Raw genomic sequence first — 27,783 nt, 5'->3', positions numbered from 1 at the left:
AAATGTACGAGGTTTTTATCCTTTTTATAGCGAAATACGAGATTTTTACAAAGGATTTTTAGCTGTCTATGTACGAGGGAAAAAAGTTTTACGCTATGGTTTTACGGTTGGCAACCCTGCTGTGGACGCTTCTTGATTTTGTTTTTGTTTGGAAAAAGTTGTGCTGCGGATTGTTGATTGTTTTGTTGGTGAAGATCTAATACAGTTAATTATGAGTTAATAGTAGATTATTTTCTTTTATCTATGATTATGAGTTAATTATTCTATGATCAAATACCTGCAAATACATTTAAAAATTCATATTATAAGTTTCTATATTACTTATGTATACATAAAATATAAATGATAACACGTCTGAATATGTGTTATATCAAAGTTATATTAATGGGTATGCTCCATTGCTCTCTGTATTTGGGCCTATTCAAGATATTCTTATAAATTTTATTTCCACATGCTGGATGTAGCTTACAGCCGAACTGAACACAGTTTCTTTTTTTTCTGGTACTGACTTTTTTATTAGAAACTATGGATAAAATAGATGAAGTATTAGATTTAAAACCGTAAGTATTAATCCTTATAATATAATAATTAATATATAATCGCATTATGTAGAAATTTTGAGTTTTGAGTCATACCTTGAGAGGTATTGTTTTGAGAGGGTCAATGATTTATTTTATGTATCGAAACCAGATTTTGCTGATAATAAGTTGATATTTAAGTACAAGTTAGAAAGTACATGTACTGTGAAATTTTATGTTACAGCCCTACAGATAGTGCTTCTAATAACAAATTAGTGAGTGTGGGAGATGTTAAACAAGAAAATATTGTTTCAGAAGAAAATATAAATGGTGTATCATCAGATAATAAGTTAGAACTGTAAGTATATTTTTGTAAATATTTGTTTTAATTTATTGCTAACTATACGAGAGGGAGAAAAAGTATTACACATAAAGAGAAAAAGTGTTTGGTTTAATAAGATGTTTATTGTACGTTCCTGTTAATGGCATATCACCGTGAGTGCTTTTATACACACAAGAAACAAACATTGGTAATGCAGCTACAGTTTAACAAAAATCTCGTTAGTTTAACAGTCATCTGTGAATTATAACAGGGGTAGATAAATGAGGTTATATGTTTGAGGAGCCTTGTTCTACGGAGTTACAAAAATATACTTAAAATTATTTTTTTAGGACGAAGAAATCGCGGAAAAAGGTCCATATATGTTCCATGTGTAACTACCAAACGATATGTAAGTCAAATCTTCACAGACACAAGGCGCTTCACTTGCCACAGGAAGAACGGCAGGCGTATGTTTCTGCAAATTAAGTACACATTAAGACTATAATATTTAAAAATTATTTTTTAGGGCAAATGAATCACAGAAAAATGTATATAGATGTGCCCTATGTGACTACCAAACACAATATAAGTCAAGTCTTAGGCGACACGAGAAAGTTCACTTGACGCCGGAAGAACGACAGATATTTGCTTGTGCACAGTGTGACAAAAAATATATGTGTAATCAGAGGTTACAAGATCACATTAAGTTTAATCATATTGATTCGAGGTAAATTAATTAGCAATGTAAGAAATATTAATGATGAATTTAATCAATTAATTATTAATGGTCACATATTATTCAAGGTCGATTTATAAACTCTACAGTTGGCTTTGGATTTGGCGTTGGCGTTGGAGTTGCCGTCGACCGTTCGTAGCGCCGCAAAATCGCATTTATAAACTCGACGGTTGACAGTTGGCTTTGGCCGTTTTGGGCAGATCTAACCTTACATTTTTGTTTACTTTTTACTTGAGAGTAGCAGAGTCTATAGTGGTTTTGGTTTTTTGTTCGAGATTTTTAATTATGGATTTGGAAAGTAATGGTCTTGATGAAATTACCCTATTAGGGTTATTGGGAAAATTTGGAATTCCCATACTTCAAAACTAGATGTAAACAAAGCATCACGTGATCGCTCTTTACTATTCTATTGGCTGTAACGTCATTTGCTACGTCGTGCTACGGACGGCGAACCGCCGCGAACGGTAAAAAGTTAAACATAATTCAAGTCCGACGGCAACCGGGCGCCAAAGCCAACGCCAACCGTGTTTATAAATGCTCTTATGGTAATATACAGTTTTAAGAATTGGGCGGCGGCGCCAACGCCAAAGCCAAATCCAACTGTGAGTTTATAAATCCTACTTAATTCTTGAAATTAGTAATACCAGAAATTATTTTACGCTTGTGCAAATTCCATATTAGAGATTTTTATTATTTGATATTTTCCTTCCATTATTTTTGGTAAAATATTATGGGCAATAGTAGTGCACATTTCAAAAATATTTTCATATATATGCAATGTATGAAATGAGTTTTGTGTGGAACACATGTTTGGTATGGAGGTTAAATAAGATGGCGTTAATTTTTGAAGACTGTGTTAGTGGCGCGGCCTTTGGCGTCTAACCCGAACTATGAGCGCATTTTCGATATAGTAGGTTGCATTCATACCTAAATACTGGCGCCAAAAATTTAAAATTTGTATATTTGAACCGAATCTTAATCTTTCAAGTTTATAATAAGAAATCTTCGTAGTTTTTTTAGATTATTTTGTTGACAACGAAAATTTATTATTAGACTTTAAAGCATTAAAACCTATAAATAAAATACTGTGTAGGAACATAATAATTTATTTAACTCCATACTCCTTGCCATACTCCAACTCAAGGCTGCGATCTTCAGTATATTTTTTTATCTAACTTGATTGGGAGTGAACAGGGAAGCAGGGTTGGGAGCTCGCACAGAGTATCAGTAGGTATCCCGTAGGTATTCAATGTTTTTGATAGTCTTTATTCTATAACAAGAACCTAGCAGTTAAAGAAAATAATTTGTATTACTGGAAATAATACCAGGTGTAATACCTAGTCGTTCCATAGGTATCAGAAAAGAATGTGATGTTTTAAATTAAAAAAAATAAATTAGCAATATACGATTATTATGTGCACTCACTATTACTATTAGGTATGTTAAAATAATTACCGAGATAAAACTTACCTTTAAAGGAAACGTTTTGCCTGGGTCTCAACCACAAAACAAAAATTACAAAAATGCCGAATAATCGTGGAATCTGAAATAATCAATAATGACAATAATCTTCTCTTCTGACAAGCTAAAAGAACAGGCATATTCAGTTAAAAACAATTTATTACTCCGATTTGCTCCGTTTATCAACAGATTTTCGTTATCTCCTTCTAGAGCTAAGAAATAGAAAAAGCTACTGACAATTTAATTAATCCTGTCAAATGTTTAACTTGCAAAGTTGAAAACTTCCTTTTTTGACCGCCTAAACGCTATGCGCGTCTGGGATGCGCGGTGACAAAATAAACTTGTCTACGAAATGCCCTATTCCACAAGCCCCCTCACTTTAGTTATTAGTTTCTCTCTGGTCAAGACGTACATAACGATCGCTCTAAAGAAAAGTTAGATTCTCGCGAGAGAAACTGCAAACATTGCGGAAAAAAAGTTGTAACATCAATACAGTGTCACAAGTGTTCAGACTACTTTCATCTGGCCTGCATGATACAGACGGGTTTGCTAAAATCGGCTACTTGTCGACATGAAGCTAATGACAATTACCAAATGGGACGGTTGGAATCCAAATCACCCTACTGGGATAATGAAAAGCAGCTTTTATTAAGAATTATAAAGGAGCTGGAGGAAAAAAATCAAATTCTGCAAGAAAATGTAAGCCTACTGAAGGAGGTTCTCGAGTGTAGGGACAAGGAAATACAGCAGCACAAAAAAGGTAAACAAATCAGTGAAAAATTGGATTTGGCGGGAACGAGGAAAGTACTACTTTCCTCGTTCCCGTACCCCTAAGTAGGGTTAGCACCAAGTAATGTAAATATGAGCCGTGAAGATAGTGGCGAATCAAAAAACCCAACCATAAAAAACTATAATTTAAAAAACTAATAAACTAGTATTTTTTAAGAATATTCAAGAAGTTATAGATTATATATTTTGTCCTGATTGTGATATTATTGTTTGTGGTGATTTTAATTTTAATTATTTTAACAAGTAATGTATAAATTTTGTGAAACTAAGTAACATATTTGCCTCGTATGGACTACTTTACAGGGGTGGGTGGCCAACCCAGATAACCGATACGTCTGTTGCCTGTATTGATCACGTATTTAGCAATAATCATTATTTTATTTCTTGTGTAACTGATAATACCTTTTCGGACCACAGAACAACTTTGGGAGAGTTTAACATCTGCTTAGGGAAATCAAGTAAAGTCAATTTGTGGAAAAGAAATTATAACGAGGAAGCGATTTTTAATTTTAAACGATTTTTGGCCGCTGAAGCTTGGACTTCTGTGTATGATAACGTAACAATGTCTGAATCTTTCGAATGTTTTTTCAATATATTCCAATATTACTTTAATTCACATTTTCCCTTGCATAAAACTTACAAAGAAAACGGTTCAAAGAGTTGGGTTTTATGTGATGTTAAAACTTCAAGTAGTAATTTAAAAGATTTGTATGCAGAAGCAATTCCCCAAGTTCATTGTCTGTATATGGACAAAGGCTAAAATTATTGTCAGTGACAGATGGAAAATCGGGTAGAGTGCCAGATCTACTCATTTTATTAACAATTTCAATATTTTTAAAAAAGTTATTAAATACATTGGCTAACGTTGTTGGATCTTCAATCAACTCATTGTTATGGTCACGCAAGACAATATCATGTTGTTGCATTCTTTTATTTGTCATTTGGTTAACGACTTGCCAACAGGCCTTAGTTGTATTAGCTGATGAAAAAATTTTGTTTTGATAAAATATTCTTTTTGTATCCCTAACTAGTTTAATATGCTTCTTCTTCGCCTGCTTATAAAATGGTCTCAAATCTGGATTTATTTGGATAAGGAAAACTAAAAAACTCTAGGTCTAGTGAGTTTGATGACATTCTTAATTTTCTAATTAAACAAGTATTAATGTTCATTATAAAACCACTTACTTATCGGTCTTTCATTTTGTTCTGGGGAGTTCCCAAACCGGTTAAAAATAGGAAAAGTTATTCCAATATTGAAGGGCGGAAACGAGTGCAATGTTGAAAACTCTAGGCCAATTTTGGTGCCATCAGTTCTTTCAAAAATCTTTGAATATGTTTTTTTGAATCGTTTGCTTCAACATCTGAATAATACGGGGGTGTTGTCAGAGAACCAACATGGATTTAGAGGATTTTTTGTGATCACAGTAGGGCATTCGACTGTATTGATCTAGATAAATTCTTATTAATAATTGCAAATATGGCTTTTGCGGTAACTCGTTTGGATGGACCAAATCTTTTTTAACTGAAAGACAACAATATGTTTCGCTTCAAAATATTGACTATAAAAATAACATTAGAAACTTTGCATCCAATTCTATTGATATTTCCATTGGCGTCCCCCAGGGTTCAATCCTGGGTCCAATATTTTTTATTTTATATATAAATCAATTTGATAAAATATATGATGCCAGCGTTTTTACAGCTTTTGCCGACGATGTGTCATCTTTAATATCAGACAAGTCCGAAGTATCTTTAGAGCAGAATTGTAATAATTTAATTAAGACAATTGGCCAAAATTAAGGCCAAACCCCACCAAAACAATGCTTATGCGTTTTGATCATGCACAGAGGTCTGTTAGTGAAATGGAGGTCAAATTAGATAATAAAAATATTTCTTTTAGTGAGACTACTAAATACCTTGGACTTTACATTGACTCCAGCCTTAACTGGAAAGCACATTGTGCTCAACTCGTACCTAAAATAGGCTCCCCAAGTTATGTCTTAAGGCAACTAAAATCAGTTCTAACATCAGATCAATTAAAACAAGTTTATTTTGCTAATGTCGATGCAAAATTGAGGTACGGTGTCTGTTTTTGGGGTTGGTCAACTCTTTCTCGAGATGTCTTCATTGCTCAAAAGAGGTGTATACGGTCTCTGGCAGGTATAGCGCCCTCACAGAGTTGTAGGGACTACTTTAACAAATTTAGTATTTTAACCCTTCCGTCTTTGTTCATATATGAAGTGTGTCTATACGTTTTTCTCAACTATGATAAATTTAAGAGAAATTGTAATGTACATAGTTTTAGTACGAGAAGCGCCTTGGATTTGCATATAAGTATTTGTAAATCTTAGGTGGCTTATCGATCACCACACAATATAGGACCTTATATGTTTAATAATCTTCCTATTAAAATTAAATCCTGTAAGACACTAAACAAATTTAAGTTAAATTTAAAAAATTATTTGTTGGGAACGAGTGGACAACCGCGGCTAAATTTTTTTACACCATTGCCAAATTAATGCCAAAAATTGCCAACTAATGTCAAAAATGCCATCTATTGCCAAATAATGCCATCTATTGCCAAATAATGCCATCTATTGCCAAATAATGCCAACTACTGCCAATTAATTTTAGTAATTTCCATACTAATGCCAACAATGCCACTAATTCCTTTGACAATGCCAAACCGTACCGTGTAATTTCTGATGTAACAGTGGTCGCCATTTCGTTAGTTTTCTAGGTTAGTTGTAGTTAAAATTGATATTTGCTTAATAAGGTACTATGCATATTTTGGAAAATTATTATATGATCTGGGAAATTATTATATGATCCAAAAAAACGGTGTTAGCGATGGCTGTGAAATAAAGATCGCTGTCATTTTATATGTAAAATTTTATGGAGAATGTCACTGAAGAACATCATTTTAAATTAAAGAAAATATGCACTTTTATATATTACCTTATTAAATATATCCAAATCATAATTACAGTCTTATATAAAACAAACGTAATAGCGATATGTACCCTATCTTCGTGGTCAGCCGGTCGTCAGTGGTATGACAAAAAATTTGGCCTCTCAAATGAAATTAAAACACCCATAAAAAAACATATCTTTATTCTTATATCAAACTAGCAACAAATCAATGAGATCATCTTTCTACTACAAATCATGTTTTTAATTGTTTTACTTCAACGAAGCATAGCCGATATAAAATTTTAAAAACAAATAAAACGTATAGAAACTATTTACAAATTGATTTAAATATTTTCTTTATGTTAACAAGGTCATGTCTTTTAATAAATTGTGCAACACCCGCCAGTTCAACTGGGCCGTAAAAAATAAGTTTTTTGGACTGTATCGATATCATGCTTTTTAGGTCATATACATTTATCCATATTTTGTATACAGGGTGTTCCAGGCTGAGCGTGCATTAGAAGTTTCTAGAGAACCACAATATCTAGATCGGAGATTGTTTGCACGTCATTGTTTTACAACGTATTTCACAAGTACACGGGACCTACAGTTTAACGCCGAATCCGATCGGCACTATTTGAGAGGCTGTACAAGGTAAATATACTCAAGGTGGTTTGCTATTGCCTTCATTGAGGTGGCGCATGGCGGCTCGCTGGTCGCTCTATTTAGATAAATAATTATTTTTATTTAAATAAATAAAGCAACCGTACTGGCTGGGGATCGAACCCAGTACCCAGTACCACAAAACACATACACAAGGAGAAGTGCGAGCGCCTTGCTAAATATTGGAAAGTGAAATTGACGTTTAAATTTGACACTGTTGACAAGTCTACTGCTACTAGCGCCCCCAATATCGCTTGTAGGAACTACGGACTAGATTGTCACGCATGGCGGGAAGTTTAAAAAAATAAACATTTTTAATTCTTCATTTATTTTTAATTATGACATAGATAAAAACTCAAAAAATACACCATTTTTTAAAAATATGTGTTTAATATCAATATCAAATATACAACAGAAATGAATTTCACCAAAAATAAATTAATAAAATTAAAAGAATAATGTTACAGGTAGATCAAGATATATAAGAGCATATACATAGTATATGTATGTATATATATTAATATATATATTATATACATATATATATATGTATGTATATATATATATATATATAGCAGCATTATACATAATAGGATATATATGTATATTACATATACATATCAATATATGTATGTATGTGTATATATATATATATGTAATAATATGTAATATATATGTAATATATGTATGTGTAATATGTCAATAGCATGTATGTGTATGTATGTACATATATGTGTATACATATACATATATAGCCAATATATATACATATACACATATACATATATAACATACATACATATATATGTATGTATATACATATACAATATACATATATATATATATATATATATATACATACCATATACATACATATATATATATATCATAATTTTGAAAGTAAAATTATATAGGAAATGTCATCGATCATCATTTTTTAAGCTAACTGGACGATTATTTCAAACATACAAGCTGAGTTCGTTCATAGTGCTCTTAGAAATCTAGATAAACAAAGAATAATAAATTAAAGTATTCCAGGGGAAAAGAGAGTAAAAACTTGTATCGTCTCTGATATCTGTCAGGGTATTGTTGAAAGTGTCATCTTTTGCTCAAAGTTTTCAGTAGTCGATTAAAAAAGATGACATTTACAACAATACTTTGCCGTAACTTTCACAAATATCAGAGAGAGAGTACAGGTATTGCCTCTCTTTTCCTCTGGGATGCTTTATATCTGTTGTTCTTTATTTATATTTCTCAGAGCATAATACCGAACACGACTACAGTATATAATAATTTCAATATCCTAAGTGGAAAGAAAAAAGATCACCTTTCTGTTTTGTACTATGGTCCCTTTCTTCCGATGGCTCATCTCGTTGATATTTAGGAAGGTATCATCGGTCCTGGGATGAAGAAATATAAAATTCAATTTGATTTGATGATCCTTTTCTGTCACCTAAATCAGGAGAATGACAATGAGCATGTTAAGATGAAAAAAAAACTTATTTATCAACACTTACCTACACGTTACTCCAAAGAGTTTTATCAAAGACCTATATTTGCCTAAATAATTTATGTATTAAATTTACAAAGCAAACTGCAGCGTGTAAACAAAAAGAAATAAAATGGCGACAAGTCAACGTCAACAAGGAGAAAAAGTGGTGTTCAATAACAAATTATGGGTCACCAAAAATTGTTTTTTGTCCATTGTTTTTACAACATATTTCACAAGTACACGGGACCTACAGTTTAACGCCGAATCCGAACGGCACTATTTGAGAGGCTGTACAAGGCAAATATACTCAGGTGGTTTGCTATTGCCTTCCTTGAGGCGGCGCATGGCGGCTCGCTGGTCGCTTTATTTAGATAAATAATTATTTTTATTTAAATAAATAAAGCAACCGTACTGGCTGGGGATCGAACCCAGTACCCAGTACCATCCCATCTCTCGCACCGCAGATCGACACACTAACTGCTTGCGCTACGGCCGGCCACCGCGTGTACTTGTGAAATACTGATGACACACATCACAAGTACATGCGAAAGGTAGCCGACGCTCTGTAGAGAGTATGGCACTGTAAGAAGAAGAAGTTTTACAACGAGATCTATGGATTAAAAATATTTTCAATATGGCGGCGCTTCCGGAAATACTACCGGAAGTTGACAGCAACTTTCTTATTTTAAATGGGTGACCCCATTTTTTATTACATACTTAAATTCTCTGTAAAATTTTATGAATACTGATGATAAACACTCACTGATGTTAAATACCTAACATTAACCGTTTTTGAGAAAAAAACATTAAAATTTTTGGACGGAAAAAAGTACCTGTCAAAAAAATTTTTATAGTCAAATAAAAGTCAAATTTAGTGACTACAACAGTCACTGTGGCATAAAGAGAAGACATATGGCTATCTATTTCAAAAATTAAATTGTTCAAATGTCATGTAATAATGGCGGTAGCTGTCATGGAATTGAGCGATTAAAAAATTATCATGAATCATTTTTTTTTCAAATGGAAATCTACGTTTTTTATTTCACTAGTGAAAAGGGTTTTCAATTCGTTACTTTTTAACTGTGCATGTTCCTACACCTAAAATAAATCGTTTTTAAGTTATTTAAGATTTAGTTTGAAAACGTATATTTCTCTTGATTTTATCTAGCTTCCTTTGACATTAAGTGTCAAACAGTCAGATAATTTATTTCCATCTGTCAGAAAACGAATTATTTGAATTTTCTATTTTATAAATACTGCTGCTTAAAAGTTTAAAATAGTTATTTAAAATAACACGACGATAAAATACCATTTTATCGTCGTGTATAAAACAATATTTTTTTTCTATAGCGAGTTACGTTTTAAAAAATATTCAGAAATTATTATTTCAAGGAATTTATTACGAGAAGAAAAAATATTGTGCTGGGTTGGCGTTGGTTTCTATGTAATTTGACAAATAAATAAAGCTGTCTCTTTAGTTGTCAGTTTTGAGTCAATATTTTTTAATTCTCTTTCGTGTCGATTGCTGATTGAATTGGACCCAGAAATGGAAATAAGTAAATTACCAACAGATATTCAGGCTGAGGCGACAAACGCCATATCCAAACTACTTCCATTTAAATCCCGAATAACTTATGAAAAGGAATATAAAAATTTTCAAAAATGGAAACAATTAAAAAACGTGCGAGAAGAAATAAAGTTTTTAACCTATGTTCTCATGGCTCATGTGTTTGCATCACAGGAGCCATGAGAACCTGTCCAACAGCAGCAATGGAGGTCATTCTAGATCTAACACCACTGCACATTGTCATTGGTAGATATGCCAATGCGACAATGATTAGAATGGTCACTAACGGAATTAGTACTGGGAGAATTGTCAGATCAGGGGCTTGGAACACCCTCAAAAAGGAAATACCACTCCTGCAACTCCCAGTGGACGATATGCTAAGAACGTACAACTTTGAGAAACATCTCCATGTAGTATTGAGCAATAAAAAGGATTGGAAGAGCGAAACGCTTGCCCAGCAGTTAAAAGACCATACCATAACTTGGTATACTGATGCTTCCAAAACCAATACGGGAACAGGGATCGGAGTGTTTGGGCCGAGAGCTAAATACTCCGAACCAATCGGCACTTACCCTAGTATCCTACAGGCAGAAATCTACGCTATCGAAAGATGCATACAACTTATCTTAGATAGGAACTATCGGAAACAAGAAATAGCCACCTTGTCGATAGTCAAGCAGCGTTAAAGGCGATCAACTCAGTATCAATCAATTCGAAATTGGTCAAAGAATGCATAGAGAAGCTGAATAAATTAGGCAAAGAAAACAAAGTCCTCCTACACTGGGTGCCTGCTCACCAAGGGATAGAAGGCAATGAAAAAGCAAATAATCTAGCTAGGAAAGCAGCGAACACTCCACTAACTGAACCAGAACCGTTCTGCTTTCCAAGTGGTAACCAACTCAAGGCGGAACTCAAGAACTTGGAAGATTCCATCCGCAACCTGGAATGGAAATTTTCCAATGGTCTAAGACACTCGAAGAAGTTTCTGAGGGCTTATGATGAAGAAAAATCACAGATCTTCCTGGGTCTGAGTAAGAACAATCTTCGGATTGTCACGGGGTTTTTAACAGGACACTGTCTCCTCAACGAACACCTCAGTAGATTGAAACTAAGAAGAAACGGCGAATGCAGATTCTGTGGGGAAGATGGGGAAACACCAGTACACCTCATCACTGAGTGCGCCGAGATGACAACCATTCGTGCCATGAACTTTGGTACGACTGATATTGGAGATGGAGAACTACCCTCTATAAAACCGTCCCAGATACTGGCTTTTGTCAAAGCCCTGGGACTGTATGATGAGTTATGATTCAAGAAAGGGGGACACAATGGATCTGTAAGGTCGAAGTGATTAACCCCCCTCCCACTCATTCTAAATTCTAAAATTCTAACCTATCCTCGCTGTTAAAGTATCATTTAATCTACCCTTGCGGTTAAAGTACTATTTTATCTACTATTTTTTGATAGATATAAGGCAATTTTAACAGTTGCTATGGAAAAAAGTGTATTTATAAAAATATATCTCGTATTTTCGCTCTTTAGTGATATCTAATAGTTGATATTATTAATAATATACCGTATGATCTAAAAAAAATCATTGCAAAGTTGGCCTGGAAATGGTAATCGATAACATACTGATTTTTTAACAAAGTGTCACATTATGACATGGCCTAATCTATTGATTTACATCACTTGACGTTTAAAGTCATAGGCTACTGGTTAAAATCAAGAAAAATATACGTTTCAAAACTATATAAATCTTAAACAATTTAAAAACGATTTATTTTAGGTATAAGAACATGTAAACGATTTGAAAAATCACTAGTAAAATAAAAAATGGGTTTCCATTTGAAAAAGATGATTTATGATAATTTTTTAATCGCTCAATTCCATGACAGTTGCATGGCCCTTATTATATGACATTCGAACAATTTAATTTTTGAAATAGATAGGTTGTAACACATGTCTTCTCTTTATGGAACAGTGGCTGTGGTAATCAGTAAATTTGACGTTTAGGCTATAGACATATTTTTGACAGGCAGTTTTTTTCGTCTAAAAATTTTAAATATTTTTTTTCTCAAAAACGGTTAATGCTAGATGCTAGGTATAGAGTTTAATACCAAAATTCATAAAATTTTACAGAGAATTTAAGTATGTAATAAAAAATGGTGGCACCCATTTAAAATAAGAAAGTTGCCGCCAACATCCGGCATTTCCGGAAGTTCCGTCATATTGAAAATATTTTTAATCGATAGATCTCGTTGTGAAACAATGATGTGCAAAAGATCTCCCATCTAGATATTGTTAGTCTCTAGTTCTCTAGAAACTTCTAATGTACACTCAGCCTGGGACACTCTGTATACACACCGACTTATTATTACAACGACTTACCTTTACCAAAGTTTCCTTAACTATCGCCTTTACTTTGATTATTTCACGTGCACACGATTATTAATTTTATTTTTGACTAACCTTTCACCTTACACAAGTATATTTAATATATTAATTATAATTATGTATTAAAATCTGTTTTTACAAAAGAACTTATCTGAAAATTGATTTTTAATGCAGCAAATATTATTTAGCTAATTCCAAACTAATGCCAATACTAATGCCAAAAATACACGTAAGTATGTAAAAGTAATGCCAATTATTGCCAATTATTGCCACTAATGCCACGGATTTGTACACCATATTGCCACCGCGGTTGCCTCCTCGGTTGGGAATGAACTTTTATACTGTGGAGGAATACCTGCAAATTATAACATGAGGCCTACGTATATGATAATTTTATTATGATCTGTTGTGTTTGTTTTTGTATATTTTGTATTATACCGTATGATCGAAAAAAAATGGCGTCTAGTTGGCTGGGAAACGAAGATCGCTGTCATTTTAAATGTAAATTTATATGGGAGATGTCATCGATCGTCATTTCCTAGCCAACTGGACGCCGTTTTTTCTCGATCATACGGTATATTTCTGTTAGCTTTAATAATTTATTGACTATTCCTATACAATTGTACATTGTTTTGTGGAAATAAATAAATGATTGATTGATTGATTGATGTGATTAAATGTATTTTAACTCTAAAGTTCTATTGATTTAAAAGTCTATTACGCTGTATTGTTCGGGTCGCTCTTAGGGGTCGAGTGAAGCGGATGTGTGGTCAAAGGAAATATATATTATATTTCAGAAATCTGCCTATGGCTTAGCCCGATCCTGTCGTGTTAGAATTAGAATTAGAAGAATTAGAATAAGTGGGAGGGGGGTTAATCTCTGCGACCATAGAGATCTATTGTGTCCCCCTTTCTTGAGTTATAACTCATCATACAGTCCCAGGACTTCCTACGGAGACCCGTGTCCCTCACAGTCGAGGAGCTACGATCCAGGAGGGGTAGACGAAACGGTAGCTTGTGTCGCCTGTTGGGTTTAGAGGTAGGAGGTAGGCTCCCGACCCTTGGAGGAGGTGGTAGCTTGTATGCCACTTGCGGAGGATGGTCTCACGCAAGTGTCAGCCACCTCTCCTGTAGTTCTCTTTGGGTTTGGCCCATTGGAACTTTCATTGTTACTGTTCCCAGTGTCGCTAGGGGGTTTCCCCACAGCTTCACCGGTAATGTTTTTATTACTATTATTATCAGATCTCATAGTGTTCCTATGAGTCGCTAGGGACAGTCGGTCCACTTCTACAGAGCCCCGCATGTAGAAGTAAGGGGTAAAATACAATGGGGTGCCCCCCGGTGCCCCAAGGTTGAGGCTGTCCGTAGCCCCGCCCGGTATCGTTATATGTCTTGGTGCAATTCCCTGGCCACGACACTACAGTCAGAGACAAGACGATGAGTGAGATGCTTCTTAGACCAAGCCAAGTGCTAAAGGGGATTCCCCCCAGCACCTGACCAGGAGCTTCCCCACCAACGACAAGGTCTTGCATCTCCTAGGGGAAGATCCTGTCGTGTTAAGCCACACCCAAAATTCCAAACACACGTGCTTTGATTAAGGCTTGATTAAGGCGAGGGGTAAACACATAGGGCAAAAAGTGTACACCTACATCCTCTATCCTTAGTACATCCCCTACATCCTCCAGTACATCCTCGGTACATCCCCTACATCCTCGGTACATCCCCTACATCCTCGGTACATCCCCTAGTACATCCCCTACATCCTCGGTACATCCACTACATCCTCGGTACATCCCCGGTACATCCCCTACATCCTCTAGTACATCCACGGTACATCCCCTGGAAATCCTCTCATGTGTACGCAATACATTTAGAATAATTTTCGTGATGAACCGTTTTACGTATCTAAAATACTTTCCGAGATATACTTATCTTGGACACACTGTATATATTTTTTTTAAATTTTATTTGAATGGTAAAAAGAAAGTTAAAATTTTGAACGATACTATCTCCGAAACTATTAAATATATAAAAAAAAGATGAAGCACCATTTCGACTTACATTTACTAGAGGGATATAAAAATTTACAGGGTGTTTTTTTTTAAAATAACAAAATTAAGGTTACTTTACTTACGACGAAACCGGAATTGTTATTTATGTTAGAACGATCTCCCACTTTATTACGAGCTTTATTATATGTATAACTACACAAAATTTCTCAAACCTCTACAATTTATTGGCTAGTAATATAGTTGACACCTAATATTTTTGTTGAATTTAAAAGGACAAAAAAAAATCAAAACCATTTAAAAAAATTATATGGGGTCATCGAGAATCGAACTAAGGCGCGCCAACACATATCAAATCTTGCCAGAGCTGTACAATCTCGGCTATTATTGTGCCTACAACAATTCGCCGTTACTTTTATTATACAGGGTGAGTCTTAAATAGGTGCAAATATTTTCAGGGCTGGTAGATCTCGATAAAAGAAACATATTTTTTCTTTACCATTTTTCAAATAAGTCCAAAATAACCGAGTTATTTAAGTTTGAAAATTTAAAAAAAAATTGATTTTTTTTAATTTTGATAGCCACCTGATTTTTTTCTGTATTTGCATCCCTTTTAGTGCCGTAACCATAGAGTAAAGCTGTAACTATGGTAATATCAGAGATTAAGAATTTATAACGTGGGAAAATTAGCGGTGAACAGGCAGTTCTAAAAAGTTTTCGAAACATATACAGGGAAATTTAAAAGAAAATGCACGATTTTCAACATATTTTATTTGCAAAAAAAACATCATAGACGTGTTCCTGGGGTCAAAATATGCCACCCCTGAAAATATTTGCACTTATTTAAGACTTACCCTGTATAACAGCAGTTTATGCCTCGGTTTATGCAGTTTATGTCGGCGGAAAAAATAACTTAGTCATGCGTAAAGCCCTATATTATGTGCAAAGTTACCAATCTCGTGTTTTGAACCCCAAATAAAAATGAGATCTAGTAGCTACCGAGGATCTAATTTATAAAACAGACCTAAAAATAGGCAACGTTAAAGGCATTCGCATTTATGAACTTCGTTTTTGACGTATAGAGGGTACAATAATAATTATTTACACACACTTCCCTTTAATTCATAACGCTTACGGCACTATGCAATAAGATATGAACACACACAAACACATTTTTGCATAAACTTATACCAGAGATATGGATTAAAGGCTATATATCTGACTTATACATACATTTTGCGAGATATTTTGAGGTTATGAGTAGGGGTGAGCCACAAAGCCTTGAGTATCGATATTTTTATCGATATATTAAATAAAGGTCCATTTTCACTCCCATGAAATTTGTGCAAATCGGCTTGTGAAAATCGGCTTGTGCAAACTTTATTTAATAAATTCATTGAGAAAAACGGATGTGCACAAGCTAATTCACATACGTGAAAACCAAGTAACGATATATTGGTCCATAAATATCGATATAGCTATCGATATAACAGATACCGCTATATCTCTTTATGAATACTTCATATCGGAAATATCTATATCTATCTATATTCACAATATCGATATTCGATCTTATTTGATTTCGTACAGGGTGGTTGTAAAATATTGAATAAATATCAACATCTCGAGAACCACATTTTTTGGAAATCGCTCGGCCACATCAATTATTTTAATTTTTCCGGGGCAGATTATGCAAAAAATGAATATTATACAGGGTTTCTCAAAAATGCTATGTCCAAAACAATTTCTTTTAATGGCAACCCTCGTGGCAACATAATTATTATTTTTCTGCATTTTTGAATTGCTCTTAAAATTCTGAATATTTTCCATGTAAGTGCTATACCCAAATCCAAGCTTTTTGGAGTTATTCGCATTTAAAAATTAAAAAGTAAAAAAAAATATTAGAAAAAAACCTTTTTTAAGAAGATACCGAAGAGGATACCTTATGGAAAATGTATTCAAAAGACAACCCACAAATTTGGATGACTTGAAACATCGCATTCGGCAAATTACGCCCCAAATAATTCGAAATACATCACCGGTAAATCCTCGGTACATCCCCTACATCCTCTAGTACATCCTCGATACATCCCCTACATCCTCGGTACATCCCCTACATCCTCTAGTACATCCTCGGTACATCCACTACATCCTCGGTACATCCACTACATCCCCGGTACATCCCCTGGAAATCCTCTCATGTGTACACCATAAATCCCCTAAGTGTTCACCCCTCGGATTAAGGTTTGCAGAGCTTCAGCATTTGCCATAAAATAGCGAGCAATTTGTTACAAAACCATATAAATTATATATCACTGTAATCACAAAACTTCAATCTATTTCCGTATTGAAACGGAATTTTAAATTATGTCTTTATTTTCGAGAAAATTTAGTCCAAATCCTAACATAACGAATATTTTGTTGATGTTTGACCATCAAAATCTTAAAAATAAAGAAATTGTCTAAAAATGTGCTACAATAAGGATATAGTATAATCCTTTATCTTTAATTTCCTTCTTCATTTGTGCAAACCTAGCCAGTTTTACATAAAACGTTAAATGCCGAACGCTTAATTTGCTACTTTTTTGGACTAGTAAAATGGACACTTAATAGGAAAAATCATAGCATAGTCATAATCTGTCCCAAGTGGTTTTATTTAGTTCTAGAATTTCTATTTAATTTTAGGAAGTAATGTGTCAATTTTAGAGACGTTTACGCATTTCTACATCTTGTTTAATAAAAAAATCACTATATATCCTAATAATATTGTTACGTTTTTCGTCGGTTCCGTGTGGATAGAAAGTCACAATTTGTTTAACACTAATTAACAAAAACGATAACGATAAAAGACTTAAAGAACTATTTATAACTATATTTACAAACTTATTTATCTACAGAGCAAAAACAAGAAGCCTCGACCGTAGCACACTGTAGTTTATTATCGTCTGTGCGACGGAGACTAGAACGCTCTGGGCGGTGCTGGAGAATTCTTAGCCGCTGTGTTCTCGAATTTCTAGGCTCTTCTAGGTCATATTAAAGCGGGACTGGTTTCGCAACAATATTAATATTTCAAAAATTACATAGTATAGGTTATAACCCATGGTATGTTTGGAATAGGGATTTACTTTTTAACAATTCATTTAAGAACACTAAAAATACCTTAGACCTTGTATATCTATGAAATATTTTTAATATGAGTGTTCTCCCTGCGCCTTTATAAAAATTAGAAAAAAATCTCTAACAGAAATCATGATATGGAGCTTTTTCGATACACACTGTAATATTAAGCCATTCTTTTATTAGAATGAAGGAATCGCAGAGAAAGGTGAGGTGTTCCATATGTCACTATCGAGCACGAGATATGTCAAACCTTAGACAACACGAGGCAGTTCACTTGGCACCGGAAGAACGAGAGTTGTTTGGTTGTGCGCACTGCGAAAAACAATATATGACAAAACGCCGCCTAAAAGTCCACCTTAAGACTAAACATAGTGGTTCCAGGTAAATATAGTTCTGTTTTACATGCAGTTTACGGTGGTCGTAGAATTGGGGTAGTGGGTAATGCGGCTACAGTTTAACAAAAATCTCGTTAGTTTAACAGTCATCTGTGAATTATAACAGGGGTAGATAAATGAGGTTATGTGTTTGAGGAACCTTGTTCTACGGAGTTAAAAAACTATACTTAAAATTATTTTTTTAGGAAGAAGAAATCGCAGAAAAAGGTCCATATATGTTCCAGGTGTAACTACCAAACGATACATAAGTCAAATCTTGACAGACACAAGGCGGTTCACTTGTCACAGGAGGAACGGCAGGCGTATGTTTCTGCAAATTACGTACACATTAAGACTATAATATTTAAAAATTATTTTTTAGGGCAAATGAATCACAGAAAAATGTATATAGATGTGCCCTATGTGACTACAAAACACAATATAAGTCAAGCATTAGGCGACACGAAAAAGTTCACTTGGCGCCGGAAGAACGACAGATATTTGCTTGTGCGCAGTGTGACAAGAAATATATGTCAAATCGGAGGTTACAAGATCACATTAAGCTTAATCATATTGATTCGAGGTAAATTAATTAGCAATGTAAGAAATATTAATGTGTGATGAATTTAATTAATTCATTATTAATGGTCACATATTATTCATTCTTAAATTAGTAATACCAGAAATTATTGTACGCTTGTGCAAATTCCATATTAGAGATTTTTATTATTTGATATTTTCCTTCCATTATTTTTGGTAAAATATTATGAGCAATAGTAGTGCACATTTCAAAAATATTTTCATATATATACAATGTATGAAATGAGTTTTGTGTGGAACACAGGTTTTGTATGGAGGTTAAATAAGATGGCGTCGAGTCAAGACGTACATAACGATCGCTCTAAAGAAAAGTTAGATTCTCACGGCAAACATTGCGGAAAAAAAGTTGTAACATTAGTACAGTGTTACAAGTGTTCAGACTACTTTCATCCGGCCTGCATGATACAGTCGGGTTTGCTAAAATCGGCTACTTGTCAGCATGAAGCTAATGACAATTACCAAATGGAAAGGTTGGAACCCAAATCACCCTACTGGGATAATGAAAAGCAGCTTTTATTAAGAATTATAAAGGAGCTGGAGGAAAAAAATCAAATTCTGCAAGAAAATGTAAGCCTACTGAAGGAGGTTCTCGAGTGTATCTGGAGTGTAGGGGAAATACATTTAATCACATCAATCAATCAATCAATAAATGATTGCTTGATTGATTGATGTGATTAAATGTATTTTAACTCTAAAGTTCTATTGATTTAGAAGTCTATTACGCTGTATTGTTCGGGTCGCTCTTAGGGGTTGGGTAAAGCGGATGTGTGGCCGAAGGAAATATATATTATGTTTCAGAAATCTGCCTATGGCTTAGCCCGATCCTGTCGTGTTAAGCCACACCCAAAATTCCAAACACACGTGCTTTGATTAAGGTTTGCAGAGCTTCAGCATTTGCCATAAAATAGCGAGCATTTTGTTACAAAACCATATAAATTATATATCGCTGTAATCACAATACTTCAATCTATTTCCGTATAGTAACGGAATTTTAAATTATGTCTTTATTTTCGAGAAAATTTAATCCAAATCCAAACATAAGGAATATTTTGTTGATGTTTGACCATCAAAATCTTAAAAATAAAGAAATTGTCTAAAAATGTGCTACAATAAGGATATAGTATAATCCTTTATCTTTAATTTCCTTCTTCATTTGTGTAAACCTAGCCAGTTTTACATAAAACGTTAAATGCCGAACGCTTAATTTGCTACTTTTTCGGACTAGTGAAATGGACACTTAATAGGAAAAATCATAGTCATATATATGCATGCGACGGAGACTAGAACGCTCTGGGCGGTGCTGGAGAATTCTTAGCCGCTGTGTTCTCGAATTTCTAGGCTCTTCTAGGTCGTATTAAAGCGGGACTGGTTTCGCAACAATGTGGTGCAACCAAATCAAATGCTTATTCAGTAAACTCTGCTTTTAACAATAATTAGTATTAAAGTAACCTAGTTTTAATATTTTACAACCATAGCAATAATCAATCGAACATTATAAATTTATATTATACAAAGGTAGAATAAATTAGTATTAGTATGGCAGCAATCGAGTAATGATTTACATGACCCTAAACACATTTTTACAACAATATTAATATTTCAAAAATTACATAGTATAGGTTATAACCCATGGTATGTTTGGAATAGGGATTTACTTTTTAACAATTCATTTAAGAACACTAAAAATACCTTAGACCTTGTATATCTATGAAATATTTTTAATATGAGTGTTCTCCCTGCGCCTTTATAAAAATTAGAAAAAAATCTCTAACAGAAATCATGATATGGAGCTTTTTCGATACACACTGTAATATTAAGCCATTCTTTTATTAGAATGAAGGAATCGCAGAAAAAGGTGAGGTGTTCCATATGTGACTATCGAGCACGAGATATGTCAAACCTTAAACAACACGAGGCAGTTCACTTGGCACCGGAAGAACGAGAGTTGTTTGGTTGTGCGCACTGCGAAAAACAATATATGACAAAACGCCACCTAAGAGACCACCTTAAGACTAATCATAGTGATTCCAGGTAAATATAGTACTGTTTTACATGCAGTTTACGGTGGTCGTAGAATGTAGATTGAGTGAGAGAGAGAGAGACAGAGGGGGTGCTGTGAAATTTTTTTCAGAGGAATGAGATGGTTTATTAGCATATTTGGAATAAACATTTTTTTATGAATAATTTGTTACCATATACATGATATTTCGAATCAAATTATAATATCTACTCTACAGTATGTCTCCGGATTTTCTTTACAAGAGGAAAAACTTTTTTATTTTTGATATTTTGAGAAAAACGCATTCTTTATAAAAAAATTTGCTTGTTCTAAAATGGTTAATCCCGTTTAAACTTTTCCAAATTTCAATACTGTTTTAGAGAAAATTTCACACCTCTACTTTTCAACCAATAACATGCTTTAATGTTGACTAGTTACCATGGCAACTGAAAAAATTTCCGGAAATTTTTTCGAGGCGCCACGAAACTTTAGTGGAAATTTTTTGACGTTTATAATGACAGAATATATTTTTGAGAGTCTGGTTTTTATTTGTTTACATGATAATTTTGATACATTTCAATTACAAAGCTGAGATGAAAGTTTGTAAACTGCTTCCATACGCTTGACTTCGATTTCCTAGTATTCGCGGGTGTCAACTGCTTAATCTCCTGGCGAATATTTTCTTTGCTTTCATGACCGAAGCGAAACATTTTTTTAAGCCGTGCCGCTTGACAGCTTCAAAACTGAAATAGTTTTTAAGTTTAGGTGTCTCTTAGTTGTCATAGTAACTAAATAATCAATTCGACCAAAAAGCGAAAAACACATTTTAATTATTTGATTTTCAAACACAATTTGGTGTGGAATTTTCTTACCGAATACCACACGAGGTCAAATTAAATCCGACATTTTTTCTCGCTCATGAATATTTTTAGAAAATTATCCCTCGTCTTCGACTCGGGATAATTTTCAAAATATTCATGGGCTCGAAAAAAATTCCGAAAATAATTTGACCTCTAGTGGTATTACTAGTGAAAATTAAGAAAAACTATGGCGTGTAGAGAAAAGGAGAAATATTTTCGTGCATTAAAAAATGGTCATAAAAAAGGGAGGACTTAAGATGGCGCTGTTGTAGCAAAAACCTAAAATTTGAAATATGGGCCGAAAATTTTTATAACAGGAAATTATTTAAAAGAGATAAATATCTGACGTGAAGGAAAATAAATTATCGATTTTTATTCAGCAGCAATATACTGGGCCTCTAATATACATATAAAAATAATTGTTTTATATTCTAAAAAATAAAAACAAAGCTTTTTTGGCTAATGTTTGGTTATCTTACTTTTATTCTCCAAAAAAGTAACTATAGTTAAGGTTACTTTGGAATTTTTAGATTTCGGTGGTTTTATGGCAAAAGGTCCTATGTCGAAATCTTATTGCGATGTTATTGTAACACGAAAAACGTGTTTTGGCCAAAATTTCGATTTCCATAAAAATCATATTGTTCCACTTGGGTTACAAAGGCTCCATTTGGCATTTTAAGCCAAATGGAACCTGGAAGTTATTTTTTTGTAAACACTGCTGGGGCATAGAATTCAGATGCAAACCAGCTTGTTAGTGTTTTTTACTAGTAAAGCAAATATGCCTAACTTTTCTGTACTTAAAATTTTTAAAAGGGGTTGTCGTCTGTGAATTAGGGGGTAGATATGTGAAATTATTATGTTGTTGAGTAACTCTTTACTGTTTTATAGAGTTACAAGACTGTAATATTTAAAAATTATTTTATTAGGGCGAAGGAATTCACGAAATTCCAGAAAAAGGTTTACAGATGTGTCACATGTGGCTACCAAACGCCACGTAGGTCAAATCTTCACAAACACCAGCAAATTCACTTGGCACCGGACTTGCGACGGATGTTTGCCTGTGTATGGTGTGACAATAAATATGCGTCAAATCACACATTACAAAATCACATCGAGCGTAATCATATTGATTCCAGGTAAATTAATCAATATTGTAAGATATGTTGATGACGCATTTAATACCTTTATTAATGACCCCATATTATTCATTTTTAAATTAGTAATAAAATTAATTCTTTAACCTTTACACACTCAAATGCAAAAAAACGCAACGGAGAAATTTTTGGTCAAATTTATCAAGAGTTTTTGTTATTTTTAGCCCTATTTTCATAATTTTTTTAGCAAGCTATATATAATTATATCAACTTTAATTCGTAAACTCAGCTTTTTATAAACTTTAGTATTTGGCATATTATACAGGGTTAATCGAGGGGTTGTTTTTAAATTTCGGACCACCCGACCCTGTACATAACCGATACACAGATTTTATTTATCTACCTTTTGGTTATTTAACCACCGCCCATTATTGGCCCAGAGACATATTTAGTATTAAATTTTTTATTGTTTCCAGAAATGCTGGTTGTACAGGATGGACCATTTTGGTTGTTTCTATAGGGTATCTAGGAAACCGTGAGAAATATTCAAATTTTGATAGTGCAGTCTCGGGTTCTTTTTTTGAAAAAAATATAATGGCTCAAACGGATCGTGGCTATCTTCATCGGTTTCGGAGCTACAGGGGGATTCTCAAATTTTGTACTTTTTGAAAATGTTCGATAGTTTGTTTATTTCATCAACCACGGAAAAATGAACTATACATTCTAAAGGCACTTTTCTGTGTAGAAGTAGTGGCGTAGTCAGACTTTTTTCGAAAAAAATATTTTTTGGGATATTAACTATACTTATGTTTTTTTAAATAGAACCCCCTGTATATTTTTAAATTTCCTTATTCAGCTTGGCATGGGCTTCTCGAAAATATATAACACTCTATATTTATTTTCACTATTAACCTCAATATTTCAAATTTTTCTTAAAATATCCACTTAGTGGATAGTAGGCCGTGCCGAGGAACAAAGTAAACGGTTGTCATGGTGATCGGAACATACCTTTGATGGATGCGGAACATTTCATTTCAACAGATTGAAGTGTGTGTATTTTAAATAATAAAAAAATTAGTATGATGAAAAATGAATATTGATTTTCTTCATCTTCTTTCTGATAATATTGTTACGGATTCCGTGGGTCCACTATTTAAACTCACGATAAAATACTTAACGAATTTATTTGTCTCACTCTGTACACACAACTTATACTATTTACAACACAATTTATGCAACTACTATTACTCTAACGGTATTTCACAATTTAAAGCGCGGTATTATCAAACTTCAGACTGTCAACTGCCAAAGCGCGGGCCTTATATACCCCCTGGCGGGTCTTTCTGGAACGTTCTAAAGAATTCTGTAATTTTCTTTTACTTTCTGGCGAATTCGCCGGGTTCCTCAATGCACGTTGCGGTTATGTAGCAGTAATGCAGTTATGCAACCAGTAATACACCTTGACCTTGACAATATTTTGGGACGCGGTTTTTGAAAAGATCCAAAATTGGTTAAACTGTCTCCTAACCTTTTAAAATGGCTGGGTAACCAAACACAGAGCGCTAGCAACCAAGCTCGCGCTCTGGATACCGCTCAAAATATAAATCAGCTGTCATTTGCTTATGTTTGTTAGACTCAATATAACATTCAATCATATTATATTTCTCAAAATTTTCAAATTTACCCATTTTTTTATTATTTAAAATACATCAATCTGTTGAAATGAAAGATCCCGCATCCATCAAAGGTATGTTCCGATCACCATGACAACCGTTTACTTTGTTCCTCGGCGCGGCCTACTATCCATTAAGTGGATATTTTAAGAAAAATTTAAAATGTTGAGGTTAATAGTGAAAATAAATATAGAGTGTTATATATTTTCGAGAAGCCCATGCCAAGCCGAATAAGGAAATTTAAAAATATACAGGGGGTTCTATTTAAAAAAACATAAGTATAGTTCTCAAAAAATATTTTTTTTCGAAAAAAGTCTGACTACGCCACTGCATTCTACACAGAAAAGTGCCTTTAGAATGTATAATTCATTTTTCCGTGGTTGATGAAATAAACAAACTATCGAACATTTTCAAAAAGTACAAAATTTGAGAATCCCCCTGTAGCTTCGAAACCGAAGAAGATAGCCACGATCCGTTTGCGCCATTATATTTTTTCAAAAAAAGAACCCGAGACTGCAGTATCAAAATTTGAATATTTCTCACGGTTTCCTAGATACCCTATAGAAACAACCAAAATGGTCCACCCTGTACATCTCCAACTGATGAAGTGATATTAGATTCTTTAAAAATTGAAATGGATGAACTTACTTCCATTTTGAATGACACTAAGTATGTTTTTAAGTGTATTTTTACTCATGTATTGAGTATAATGATAATAATGTAATTCACATTAATTCCAGAAGCTCTGAATGTATATCTACGACTAACTATGTCACCCCTATTATGAATAGAGACATGCACAATGACTTTAAGCATGCTTTTTAAGTGTATTTTTATTAACGGATACAATATTAAGTTTTAAATATTGATTAGATTTGTTTAAAATTTGAAATATGGGCCGAAAATTTTTATAACAGGAAATTATTTAAAAGAGATAAATATCTGACGTGAAGGAAAATAATTATCGATTTTTATTCAGCAGCTATATACTGGGCCTCTAATATACATATAAAAATAATTGTTTTATATTCTAAAAAATAAAAACAAAGGTTTTTTCGCTAATGTTTGGTTATGTTACTTTTATTCTCCAAAAAAGTAACCATAGATAAGGTTACTTTTCAATTTTTTCAGGTTTCGGTGGTTTTATGGAAAAAGGTCCTATGTCGAAATCTTATTGCGATGTTATTGTAACACGAAAAACGTGTTTTGGCCAAAATTTCGAATTCCATAAAAATCATATGGTTCCACTTGGGTTACAAAGTCTCCATTTGGAATTTTAAGCCCAATGGAACCTGGAAGTTATTTTTTGTAAAGACTGCTGGGCATAGAATTCAGATGCAAACCAGCTTGTTAGTGTTTTTTTACTAGTAAAGCAAATATGCCTAACTTTTCTGCACTTAAAATTTTTAAAAGGGGTTGTCGTCTGTGAATTAGGCGGTAGATATGTGAAATTATTATGTTGTTGAGTAACTCTTTACTGTTTTATAGAGTTACAAGACTGTAATATTTAAAAATTATTTTATTAGGGCGAAGGAATTAAAGAAATCGCTGAAAAAGGTTCACAGATGTGTCACATGTGGCTACCAAACGCCACGTAGGTCAAATCTTCACAAACACCAGCAAATTCACTTGGCACCGGACTTGCGACGGAGGTTTGCCTGTGTATGGTGTGACAATAAATATACGTCAAATCAGACATTACAAATTCACATCAAGCGTTATCATATTGATTCCAGGTAAATTAATCAATATTGTAATTAATGTTGATGACGCATTTAATACCTTTATTAATGACCCCATATTATTCATTCTTAAATTAGTAATAATATTAATTTTTTAACCTTTACACACTCAAATGGCAAAAAAACGCAACGGAGAAATTTTTGGTCAAATTTGTCAAGTGTTATATTTTTGTTATTTTTAGCCCTATTTTCATAATTTTTTTAGCAAGCTGTATATAATTATATCAACTTTAATTCGTAAACTCAGCTCTTTATAAACTTTAGTATTTGGCATATTATACAGGATTAATCGAGGAGTTGTTTTTAAATTTCGGACCACCCTGTACATAACCGATATACAGATTTTATTTATCTACCCTTTGGTTATTTAACCACCTCCCATTATTGGCCCAGAGACATATTTAGCATTTAATTTTTTTTTATTGTTTCCAGAAATGCTGATTGTACATCTCCAACTGATGAAGTGATATTAGATTCCTTAAAAATTGAAATGGATGAACTTACCATTTTGAATGACACTAAGTATGTTTTTAAGTGTATTTTTACTAATATATTGATAATAATGTAATTTATTAATTCCAGAAGTTCTGAATGTATATCTGCAACTAATGAAATAAAATCCGGAGATTTTATAAAAACAGAATTTGATGATGTCACCCCAATTGTGAATAGAGATATGCACAATGACTTTAAGTATGTTTTTAAGTGTATTTTTATTAACGGATACAATATTATGTTTTAAATATTTTTTTTTTGTTTCCAGAAATACCGAAGATTTGTCCGTAAATAAGGAAGTGAAGTTAGAAGATTTTATAAAAATGGAACCGGATGATGGCACTTAATTTTCATATTTAATTTTCATATTTATGTAAATATGTCATTCTAATCCCGCCGATCTGGTCTGCGAGGGGATATCTTTCATTGCCCACTAACGTAAATATCAAATCTGTCATTCTCTGGACGGAATTGTTCTGTGAAGGGACAAATCGGTGAGTTAAGAAGTACATACCCTATTATTGGGCATTATGCAGTCACGTGATGCTCTTGACGTATGACGGTTAAATTTTTGGTTATGGTAGCCAATTTTTTGTTGTTGTTTTTACACAAGAATTTTTACATCATATTTTGATATTTACATTTTGTAATTACATATCAGAGACAATACGTATTTAGAAAAATAATAAAATTTAGAATCGTGTTTTTTTTTTAATCCTGAAAACATTACTGTTCTTGATATAAAAAGAGCATTTTTGATTATTTACTTGGGCTAGGGTATTAAAATATTGAATATTCTCTGACACAAATTGTGAGCATTATTACCACCAGACACTAGTTCGCTATTTTTATATAAAATCAAGCATATTTAACTATTTTGGAGATATTGTAATAGAAATAAAAGCTACAACGTGATGCCTAGTACTATATTGGACGCAAAATGTAGCAGTTTTCTACAA

The 27,783-nt window shown here is 33.4% G+C and overlaps 1 protein-coding gene across 1 annotated transcript; it reads left to right on the top strand.

Moving 5' to 3' along the window:
- Positions 1 to 64: 64 nt before the first annotated feature.
- On the top strand, positions 65 to 27,516 carry LOC115879980 (putative zinc finger protein 840). The gene is made up of 13 exons (XM_030897053.1): positions 65 to 560; positions 763 to 876; positions 1,191 to 1,307; positions 1,367 to 1,567; positions 18,171 to 18,368; positions 18,568 to 18,684; positions 18,744 to 18,944; positions 20,795 to 20,992; positions 22,747 to 22,956; positions 26,114 to 26,323; positions 26,762 to 26,851; positions 26,912 to 27,022; positions 27,093 to 27,516. Exons 1-13 carry the CDS (start codon positions 526 to 528, stop codon positions 27,169 to 27,171), a joined length of 1,881 nt encoding a protein of 626 aa, XP_030752913.1. The 5' UTR covers positions 65 to 525; the 3' UTR covers positions 27,172 to 27,516.
- Positions 27,517 to 27,783: the final 267 nt, after the last annotated feature.

This window comes from Sitophilus oryzae, unplaced genomic scaffold (assembly GCF_002938485.1).
Source record: "Sitophilus oryzae breed Bouriz unplaced genomic scaffold, Soryzae_2.0 scaffold_1604_pilon_pilon, whole genome shotgun sequence".
In the NCBI taxonomy this organism is placed as follows: Eukaryota; Metazoa; Arthropoda; class Insecta; order Coleoptera; family Curculionidae; genus Sitophilus; species Sitophilus oryzae.
The sequence above is the reverse complement of the archived record's forward strand: the minus strand, read 5'-3'. Positions and strand labels throughout refer to the sequence as shown.